The 11,792-nt window shown below is 36.4% G+C and overlaps 1 protein-coding gene across 2 annotated transcripts; it reads right to left on the bottom strand.

Moving 5' to 3' along the window:
* Nucleotides 1-4,637: 4,637 nt before the first annotated feature.
* Nucleotides 4,638-6,593, bottom strand: LOC108609889 (protein rolling stone). 2 transcript variants are annotated; one of them, XM_089465005.1, is made up of 5 exons: nt 6,345-6,593; nt 6,057-6,270; nt 5,057-5,360; nt 4,809-4,994; nt 4,638-4,730 (listed from the first exon to the last, which is right to left on the bottom strand). In XM_089465005.1, exons 1-4 carry the CDS (start codon nt 6,459-6,461, stop codon nt 4,826-4,828), a joined length of 804 nt encoding a protein of 267 aa, XP_089321131.1. In that variant the 5' UTR covers nt 6,462-6,593; the 3' UTR covers nt 4,638-4,730; nt 4,809-4,825. The 2 variants fall into 2 exon arrangements, with proteins under 2 accessions (XP_089321131.1, XP_017857151.1); XM_018001662.2 differs by lacking the exon at nt 4,638-4,730 and having other exon boundaries at nt 4,775-4,994; nt 6,345-6,592.
* Nucleotides 6,594-11,792: the final 5,199 nt, after the last annotated feature.

Raw genomic sequence — 11,792 nt, 5'->3', positions numbered from 1 at the left:
TCTGGCATTAGCATACATAGAGCAATTTACAATTTCATTTCATTATTTTAAATAACAAAACAGCTTGGATTTTGCTTAAAATAAAAATAAAATATGCATACATAAATGATATGTTGTTTACTTTAAATATATAAGCAACAATATTCAGCTCAATTCTGACACTAGATTCTTCACTCTCTAATATATGTGCCATAATTAATCGTAAGCTTTCGTAAAGCCACTATCAGATATTGTTCCAAAGCTCTAGCTCTTCAATGTGATCAGCGAATAATTTGAAATGACGGATTTAAGCAGCTGTTAAATGAAAGTCGGTAGCAAAGGCAGCAGCAACAATATTAAGAACTCCCTGTTGTCTGAGGCATGACAAGGCGTGCAGTTTGTGGGCCTCACTTGTCTCACACACAGACGCACATACATATTGAATGTCAGTGTGTGTGCGTTTGTATTTGCGGTTTATATTTAATGCGCCGTTCAATCAATTCCTTAGCTCCCTCCCCATCTGGCATCCTTTCTCTCAATAGTGTGGACTGCTGCTGCAGTGCACAATTCGAGACGCGTCATTATCCTTTCACGCAAAGCAAATGCTACGGCTGAATCTCCAGGAGCCGGAATATTATTGGCTATACGGCTTGAACCGCTTGCCTTGGCCATATCCTGTGGCCAGCTCAATCTTTGCATTTGCCTGACGTACGCTTATTTATTTATTTATTTATATTTATTGTCATGCTTGTTTATTGTTTTGCCTCTGATTGGCTTCGGCTGCGATTTCGGTTTGGGTCTCTTATGATATTGATTTTGGGCTTGGCTGGGCATACCGCACACTTGCCTCTCCAAAAGGGTAGCTGCCTATCCGCAGTCTTTTGATTTATTATCATTTATGAATAGTATGGAAATACAAATCAAATTTATATCTTTAAGGCCTTAAATCATTGTGAAAGCAACTTGCCGAAATATATTTAAGTTTCTTTTCATAAGGTATTTTCGTAGTCTGACAAGTTTTTTTTTCTCTTATAAAAAATTTCCACTCAAGCTGGCGACTGTCCCTTTTGCAAATTCTGCTGGCTCATGTCCCGTCTTTTATTTTATTTTTTATACCTTCTTCCATTTCTTTTTTTTTGCGCTTGTATTTTGTATTACTTGGTTGAAATCCCTCTTATTGGCGCATAGATTTATGGTTTTATGCTTAAATGATTGTTTGCTTTGCGAAGGGGCCAGAAAAAGTCCATAAAAAAGTGGGAAAAGAAACCAAAAAACAAACGCCCATATCAAATGCAAATGCGATAATCAAGTTATAAATTTATGTATTTAAACTCATAAATTGCGGGCGAAAGAGAAAATGTTTTCAAAGTGTAGTGCGTTGCGCCCTCATTTATCGATATACATATATATAAAATGTGTGTGGGTGTGTGTGTGTGCCACAGTGATATTTATTGCCGGAAATCACATATTTCCGCTCGGTTTTTCGGGGACGACAGAGCCATTAATGAGCACCACAATTAAATTTTTCATTCTGCAAAGTGACATAAAATGAGGTGGAATAATAATAAAAAAAAAAGAGAGAAGAAAACAAAGGAAAATACATAAATGTATGCAAAATATTAAAACAGCAAATCCCTTTATTGTGTGCGGATGTCTCTCTCACTCATTTACTCTCTCGCTCTCTCTCTCTCTCTCTCTCTCTCTCTCTCTCTTTCTGTGCGCTGCCTTATTTTGCAGGCATAATATAAAACATCCTGTTGCCGGTTAACAGCCGGCTGCCTGGCTGGCTGCCTGACTGCCTGGTTGCCTGCCTTGATTGTTGTTGTTGTCATAAATAACCCAGAAAAAGGTGTAGATTCAGGCGAGTGTGTAAATTGTGTGTGTGACTGGCTTAAATTTGCTGCGTTATTTGCGTCATTTCCGCAGCAAATCAACACGAAAACACCAAGGACAATACACACACACATGCTCAAAATAACAAAAGCCCCTAAAGTCAACAAAAAGTTTATATGTATATGTAGATTTTAAATGGAATTTATATATAGATATATTTACAAGAGTGTGTCCTGCGTGTCTATGTGTGTGTGTGTGTGTGTGTGTGTGTGGGTTTAATCAGCCAATCAATTTCATATACATATTTTAACACTTCAATGCACTCTAAAGAATCAAGTTTCGTGCCGCTCCACTAGGCCCCAAGCTAAATATATATATACATATATACCAATATATATATATATATATATATATATATATATTTTTTTTTTTTTCACAAAAATCACAATAGATTATTATGCAAAATAGTTTTCAACTATTGTAAAATATTTCACTATATTTTTCTGTATTTGATTATGAAGTACTAATTTACAAATAAATTCGCCAGAAATATTTGGATATTTATATATGTATGTATATAAATGATTCAGATTAATATGTATTTTTCATGAAGTATTTTTTAAAATACATGAATTTGTATATAATTTAATAAATAGCTATAATACATATTTTCCCAATTATACATATATTTTAACAAATATAAATCGATTATAAAGGATTTAGTGTTAAAAGTATTTTGTATTATTTGTAGAATTACCTAAAAATAAATGACATTTAGTTTTTAATTTTATTGATAAGAATTTTTACTGTTTAATTTTAGATTTACATTTAGCTAGTTATAATTTTCATTCATAGTTTTTTCATATCTTTTATATTTTATATTTTGTGTTCAAATATTTTTGTATATTTTTCACTAGAAAAATTGCAGAATTATTAAAAACTAAAAAATATGAAAAGCATTCACATTTGCATAAATATTTGCTTTAAAAAGCACATTAGCTGCACGTTAAGCAATTTAAGAGTGCAGCAAGAAAAACTTGGCTTTAACAATTGTATGACGATGCGTTTTTTTTTTATTTATTTATTTATTTTTATTTTTTTTTTCAGTCCACTTTTTATGCTCGTTGGCTCGTACCTGCAGATCTCTCTCCGCCGGCCGCGGTAATACATTAACTTCTGCTTCGATAAATAAACAAGTTGAGCTACTTAAGATTTAAGTTGCAGTTGTTCTTGTTGCTGTTGTTGTTGTCGAACGAGCGTCGAGTTGTAAGTGTGCACAAATTTATAGTGGGTAGTTTTTAACCGGCACTCAGTGCTTCCCACACCCCCTCCCCCCTTCCCATTTCCCCTACCCCCTACCTGGCCAACTGTTACCCTTATGAAGTGCCCCAGGTATTGCTACAAAATGCACATTACGTATACGCAGCGTATGCATATTTCAAGCATAAAACCTCTTCTGCACAATGAACAGCAGCGACAGTGACGTCGACGTCGCGCGGCGTACTATAATAAACATATAAATGCTAAAATGTTAAATTAAATTGAATGCAAGAAGGCGGAAATGTTAAAAAATGTTAAAATGTTTTGCGCCTTGTTAGCTACGAGGACGGAGCAAAGGAGAAGAATGCCTCACTTGCTGGCGCCCTCTGGCGTTAGGCGTTGGCAGTTTAAGATGCTGACTTTAAGTAAGCTCTTAACACTGCACACACACGCACACACACACTTCCATTTGCCACGCCCATTCAGTGGCTGTCTGGTAAAGTGCAGTCATAAATACGTTAACGTTCGATATGTTTCGACTGCAGGCCAGCTGCAACTAACTGGGCTAAGTGGCTGCACTCACAGTGTTGCCTAAATGTGCCACGCCCCACCCTCCGCTGCACATTCCCAACTGCAACCGATTCATAACCGTGCATCCATCAACCCGCACTCAGCAGCAAAGCAGTAAAATTTTGTATAAATTGAAATCACTTAAGTAACTTGATGCCAAACGCCGCTGGCAACATTGGCAGCTCTGGCAACTCTAGCAATGCCTTCTCTCTCTCTCTGGTAACTTTAGCAACTGTGACAAACTCTGCCTGCTTGTGTTGACATCAATTTTTCAATAATGTCATTCACACGAACCTCAATATTATGTCAGCCTGAGAGGCACTTGTGGCGCTTGGCTCTGTAACTGCGGATTAATGATACAATGAGCTAAGAAAAGGATTAATACAAAATATATATATTTGTATTTTGACTGAAGTAGATACAGATTTATTTTTATATATAAGATTTTTGCTGCATAAAAAATATATAAGCTAACAAACGTATGATAAAAATCTATATGTAAATAAAGCTAAATATACAAGCTAACAAAAGTATTAAAAAAATATGTATTCATATGGAAGATATATACGATAAACTAGGTAACGAACTATAGATAGAAATGATAGATAGATAGATAGTCTAAGATAAAAGCATACATATATATGATTTTTTTTTAACGTTTGTAATTATGTATATTAGCTCACTTCTTATAGTAGAGTATCCATACCAAATTATCTGTTTACAAATGTTATTCAAATTTAATTCAATATTCAACTTGATCTTTACATTTTTGTGGTATATCAAAACATAATTATATTTGCTTTGAATTCGTGACTCAATTCAAAGATTGAACTTTAAAAAAAAAGTCATACAATTACCTAAACATATTACAAAGTCAGAAAATAAAAGCAAACAAATTGTGATACAAGCGAGAGCAAACTTGAGCATAACAATTTGATTTGCATAATAGAGGGGGAAACGGGGAAAATCGTGTTATATAGATACGAATGTAGAGAGACATTTGCAATTCGGTTTTTATTTGAAGGACATGCAAAGCACGTGCCAGCGACATAAACAATAAGGAGAAGACATATCGAGAACTCTACGAGCTGAAAGAATTCAAATAGTCAAATGCAATTAAAAATCAACATAATTATTTATTGATACTGGTATATTTATTCACTTGCCTCAACACATGGTTGGACTACTGCAATCTTTTCGTCTTGCGAGCAATACCGACCCGCATTCTATATATGAAGTATTGCAGGAGCGTTAGGGACATCAGGATACATATTATCATGCTCACAGTCACGGCCCCTTGCAAGGGCTTAGAACTAAAGTCTAAGACCTTATAGATAAACCGTCTGCCAAGGCTGCAATAGTTTTCGATTAAATATTATCACATTTCAATAAATATTAAATACGCAATGCTTACGGATCTCTGGCGCCGACGCAATAATAGGTTATTGCAAACAGAAGATAGAGCATTCCGAAAATAACCGGATAAATGAAATGGAACACACGAGTGGGATGTGCAACAATCATGTGATCAATTGTGTTCACCAGCGACGGCAGTACATGCGACCATATATTAAAGAACATACTCACTTTGAGGGGCCTGGTTCCGGTTTTTTCGTACGGAAAAACAGTCAGCCAATACAAAATGTTAATGGCATACGAAATAACCAGATTGGTGATGGAACTGACCCAATAGCTATTAATTAAGGCCGTTTGACGAGCTATACGATGATAAGATTTATAAAGAAAAAAAAAAAAAAAAAAAAAAAAAAAAAAAAAAAAAAAAAAAAAAAAAAACAATAAGAAAATAGGAAAATAAGAAAATATATAGAAGAAAATATATTTAAAATACAAATAAATAATTGCAAATTCGAATGACATTGGCAGTCAATGCTTTAACTGCAAGTTAGTATAATTTTAACTAAAATTATTATTAAAATAAAATAAAAATTAAATTAAAAAATTAAAATAAAAATAGTGCTCTAGGCGAGACTGCTTGACGAGAAAATCCTCTTATACTGGAACTAACTTCATTAAACTTTCAGAACGTGATGATAACATGAAATGGGTGTATATGCCAAAGCAGAAGTCTTTAGTACATAATATAGGTTTTTTTTTTTTTCAATTTGTGTCTCCAAATTCTTAGTATTCAATAAATCTGAAGGGTCTAGGTTGCAAAGTATTTAAATTACACTTAAAAACGATATCAAATTATCGAGTAAGTCCTAAAAAAAATAAACGAAAAGATATAATAAAATCGTGAAGCGATTATGCTATAAAATGTCTCTAGGCTTTATATCTTCGAAGATTTTGACGTTCATACCGACAGGCGAACGGACAGATGGACACCTGCTCGTTGCCCTGATCAAGAGTATATTTTATGGGGTCTGCCACGCAGAGTATTAAAAAACACTTACTCATTCTCGCTGGAGCTGCATGATAGGTGCTTACGTATAGAGCGCCAGTTAGAGTAGTCACGGCACATAATGTGAATCCCCAATGAGTGAAATAAATGAACCAGTATCCATTTCCAAAGTATTTGATAATGTGTACAAGGAAAATACTGCCGAAAACGATCGCCAAAAACCAACGGTATATTAGAAAACCGTACGATTTCTCTGACCTTTGCCACTAGTTGTTGAAAGACATAAGCAAAACGGCATCATATTATGTGAGATTGCAAACGAAAGACCAAACTCGTTTACCTGTGATTTAAAGAAATCCTCGTGCGCCGGATGATGGCAGCCAAAATGCTTACACTCAAATTCACTCCAAAAACTTATTGGTTCTTGGCGATAAATAGTACCAACGATCTCGGACATAGAATAAAATTTACAACTTACAATTTTTAACAAAATAAATAAAAACCAACATTTTTTTGATAGAAATGCCAAATTAGGTAGCTACGAGAGCTACAAGTAAACAGCTCCCAATTAACTGGCATTCACACATAAACATGTATTTTTTTGTCATTTTGTTCCGGCTCCTCGGTTCTCCTCTTAGACGTCTGTCGAGCTTCTTATCTGCGTTGCATAATTAACAGTTACATGATGGTGGGCACGGGCCTAGGCCTGGGTCTGGGCCATGTTGTGGTCCCGCTCTGGGGCCAAGCAGCCTGATGCGCTGTGCGGCAAATTACGACATGTGCCTGACATCATTTCCCTTTCCACTTTAGTGGCATAGCCAAGCCCCCGCCCATCATCCTGCTTGTCCTTCACCGTGGCGTAGATCCCACGGCGACGACATCCTTTTGAGCCAAGCAGACACTTTTAATTGAGAGACACTTGGCTGAGTTGTAGCGCGCAATTAAAATGCCATTATATACAAAAACAAGGCTCAAGACCAGCACAGTGTGTCCCCTACTATAGAAATGGTAAAAATTTAACTTTTTTCTTCAAAATTCAATATTTTTTTTTTGATCGAAAACTATATATTTAAAAAAAAAAAAAGTTGCAAAATTTTTAAAATGTAAAACTATATACATATAACTGGAGCATTTTTATTAGACTGGAAAGTTTTATTTCTAATTATTTTTAACAAATAAAATAAATAATAAATCTCATTTCATTAATAAATAATAAATATTTCTGATAAATTACATTTAATATAAAAATTAAAAAAAAAAAATTATATACATATATAAATATTTTTAATATTAATTTTTCATATTTCAAATTAAAAATTTGTATAAGAAAAATTATTTATATTAACATACAAATATTTGTGATACATGAAAAATATTTTATATAAATTTTTAAAATTATATATGCATACGTACTTTTAATAAATATTGTTGATAAATATTTTCTTATTGTTTTATTAAATTAAAAAAAAATTTATATACAATATATTTATATACAATATATTTTAAAATTCATTTGTCCTATATAATTTTTGGTATTATATACATTTTTTATATATTTATTTTATTTTAATTTTTTTATTTTTATTTATTATATTCTTATTTGACTGCCTTGCTCCACTATGCAGTATCTTGCTGAACCCTGCAGCAAGGCTTAGGGCGTGTGTGCGTATGCATGTGTTGTTGTCGTGTATGTGTGTGTGTGTGTGTGCATAAGCATCGTGACGCGTTTGTTAGGTGGGTGCGTGCAGTTGAAATGGCATCCCAGGGGGTTAGCTTTGGGGCAAGCAACCGTTTCGTTAACTTTACACCGCAGCATAGTTCCAGCGACGCGTTGTGATTTACTTGGAGCAGAGAAATATTTCAATGCGTCGTTGTGCCGACGATGGCAACTATGCTTTGGCAGCGTTGGCAACATTTCGTTTTTCTTTTATTTCATACGTCTGGTTTGTCCCTTTTTCACTTTCCTAGTTGCTTCATTTTGCTTCATTTTTTTTTTTTTTTGGGTTGCTTCCGTAGTGCACAAATCACGCAGTTCTATCAAAATCACATGTAACGCCCACCACCACGCCCACATTCACCTGCGGGCATTGGAAATGCAAATTTAGTGTAAAAAGTTGAACAGCCAACGCGTTTCGCTCTCGCTATTTCCCGCCTTGCTGTCTCTCTCTGTCTCGCTCTTTCGCTGTATCTGTCTCCCTCTGCTTCTATCTATTTATTGCTGGGTCTGCTCTGCTCCATTTTTTGTGTGTTAGTTTATTTTTGTGGCATTCCAATTGATTTGCTGATTTGCGCATCAATCAAAGAAAATTTGTGCTCCAAGTTTGCTTTCATGTGGCTCCATTGTCTGGGGTTTCCTTTTTGGATTTGCCGTCATCGCATTGTTTATATATTGACGGTATGTGAGCAATGGAGATGCGCGGATTACCAACTGACTTGACGTGCCTTTTGTATGGCTTAACGTTAATTTTCTCTTTTCACTGCTGCATTTTCCTTGTTGTTGTTGCTGTTGTTATTCTAGGAATATTCAAAGCGCTGTCAATTGTCTGAGCCCAACTTTTGCCAAAAGACAAACCAATGACAGCTAATCGGAAAGCAATTAGACTTTTGAATTGAATATAGTCAAACCCGTTTTCCAAAGAGCTAAGAATCGGTTTTATATAGTCTGTAAAATGAGGTTAGCTTCCCTGGAAATGCCCCACTTCTTGGGAAACTAATTTCAGCAATATTATTGAATTATACGTATGTATAGCAACAGCTAGTTAAGTATTCCTTTTGGCGAGTTTCAATTCGTCTGCGGGCTGAATTCCTGAGCGCATAAGCTACCAATTCCATTGGCCTAACCCCAACAATGGCAGCCAATAATGATTTGTAATCTGTGCCAGTTACGAGGTACATGGGACACAGGACACTGCGGATCGAGGCGAGGACATTGGACATGGTTGACTGGCTGGCTGGCTGGCATAGTCTGGTATGGTATGGCATGGTCGGGTATGCTGCCACCCACAAGGCTAGGCACAAAATTCAATTTTGCAAAGAAGCAGCGCATTGGCATGCAGGTCGCAAACGTCATCATCGTCGACATCATTGTCAGCTCTTTGGCAGTTTGCCATCAAATTGGCGGATTGGCGGCTTTAAAGTGCGTGCCATGCCATGTTCTCTGCCAGCCAGCCAGCCAGCCCAACTCAAGGGTTAAGTGTGTAAATGTAAGCCAGTTCAGCTGAGCGCCATTTTGGCCTTATCGCAATTTACCAAGCGCTTCCTTTAACACACTTAAATAGTCGTGTGGCCCATGCGCCGCACAGTCGAGGGATACTTTTTAAAGCAAAAAGGTAACTCAGCCCCCCAGGGCTATGCGTTGGCGTCTCTCACGTGTCATTATCTTAATTTAAGTCAGCCAAGAACCCAGAGCCCAGAGCCCAGAGCCCAGAACCAAAACCCAAAGCCAAACCCAAACCCAATTCCTCTGCCAGTTAGTGCACCTCACAGCGATAGAAGCTTCTTTTAACTCCCATATCTCTTACTTGAATACACAATTATGTGGTTCACTGTGGCTGTCTGCGTGTGTGTGGGTGCCTGCGTGTCTGTGGGTGTATATATCTAAGGTGCATGGGTAAAAATTAAATTTCTCATGCTAAGAGACAGCGATATCGTTGCTCATCATTATACAGTCAGGCACGGACCGTGGCTTGTTACTATGCATGGCTATATCACGACATCAGATTCATCTCGTGTGTATCTAATGCGGCAGGGTATATGCACTGTGTGCAGGCGTTTGTCTGAAATAATATTGAATAATGAATAGATATTGTGAATTATAGATGATTTGTTTTGATTTTATTAATCAAATATATATTTCTCTACATCTTCATAGCCTATTATATACATATATGGAGTATCCCGGGTTCGGTTTCACCCAACTAAATTAACATACTTGTTTTTACTCTGTTATTAGACTCGTGGGAGTTCTCGCATGCAATTTGCAATCTCTCCAAGAGCGTGTGCTATGACAGTTTTTGTATATAAGTATATTTATCAAATGCAAACATAAATACATGAGAGCATGTGTGGGTGTGTGTGTATGTGTGTGTCGGTGTGCATGCGTGTGGGTGTTGTAATGAGGCCTGCGGTGTCGACTCTGTGCGAAGAATATCAACATTTTATTGCACATGAATTTCAAATTTCCAACTCGCGCAGTTTACACATGAAATCAGCAAAGTGTGACAGTTGATGTGACCAATACACTCACACCCATGCACACACACACACATTATAACTGAGTGTATTCTGTTTTGCACATGTCCTGATATTATTGCATTCGCAACGCGGAGCTGTCAAAATCTGCTCGCGCAATGTGCAAATGGATGCAATTTAAAATAGATTTTTTTTTTTATGCTTTAAACGAATTAAAAAAGTAAGAATAAAAATAAAAAATCTAAGCATGACAATTGTTTAGTCTGAATTGTTTATAAAAATATTTATGGTGCACAAATTTTGCCATATAATAAACTAATTCGCACAAAACAATTACAAAATAAAAAGTTTTTTTTTTTTAGTGCTTCCATTAGGTCTGGGCTTTCAATCAATGTTTTGTTCAATTAAAGCTGCAAATAAAACAAGTTTTGAATTCTTATACTTAATTATTGAATTACATTTTTGTACTTAAATTTATAATTTTATTTCTAAACACTAAATATACTAAAATCTCGAAAAATATTCTATGTAAAGAGAACAAGATTTGAATATGAAAATTTGACGGAATTTTTTTTTTTTTTTTTTTTTTTGCATTTAGTGAAGAATACAAGCAGGTGTATATCTCCTGTGAAATGAAGTTTTAGCATATTTTTTCTTAACTATCATTTTATTTCCTAGGCACATCTGGGATAGCTTTAAAATGGAAAATTTCCTAGCACAAATTCAATGTTTCACGCAAAGTTAAATCACACTGCGGTCTAAACTGACTGCATATTGAAAATGTGCATAAATTGGGGCGAGCAGGAGTCACACATACAGACCAACACACGCGCGCACACACACTCACTCACATGCACTTATGTAAAGTAACATCCATACATGGAGAGAGACAATCAATTATGCAATGCGAAAAGCCAAGCAGCACGAAAAATCGAAAGGCATTTGCGTCAACTTCTCAATGAGCATCGAAAGTGGGCGGGGCAGGGCAGGGCAGGGCTGGGCAGGGCAGGGTAAGGGCTAAAGTGAGCACGCCTGCAATGCGCCATAATCGGACCAAACTGAAAGTGCTCCGACTCGGGACAATAACTGGCGACTGGGTAGGCCCGGCCCAGCAGGCAAGTTATTTTGTTTCCTTCTGATTCTTTTTTATGTTTTTATTGACAAACTGAAGAACTGTCGACTGGGCGGCTGATGACGATTTTCATTGAATATTTCTGCCTGCATGAAGTTGAGTGTGTGTGAGCGAGTGTGTGTGTGTGTAGCCTAAGCGTGTCAAAAGTTTGTGCCAAAGGCTACAAAACAGTTTACACACAGAGCAACAGCACAAAGAGTGCTTGCCGCCTGCAGGGCTCGCTTCACAAAATTTTGCTGACCTCAATATTTGTTCAACTTTTCAGCAACAATTCCGTTATGCGATTTGCCTGCCACACCATGCCACGCCATGCCCTCCCCATCCCTCAAGCCCAGCTGGGGAGTGTCATAAATGCCTGCAGTTTGGCAGCTCTCGACGTGCTTGCTACTGATACTGCTGTAGTAGTACTAGTAGTAGTTGTTGTTGTTGTTGTTATTGTTGTTGTTGCTATTAAATGAAAGTGTA

This window comes from Drosophila arizonae, chromosome 3 (genome assembly GCF_054131065.1).
Source record: "Drosophila arizonae isolate 15081-1271.41 chromosome 3, UAZ_ARI_1.0, whole genome shotgun sequence".
Lineage (NCBI taxonomy): Eukaryota > Metazoa > Arthropoda > Insecta > Diptera > Drosophilidae > Drosophila > Drosophila arizonae.
Note: the sequence above shows the minus strand (reverse complement) of the source record. Positions and strands in the feature narration are given on the sequence as shown.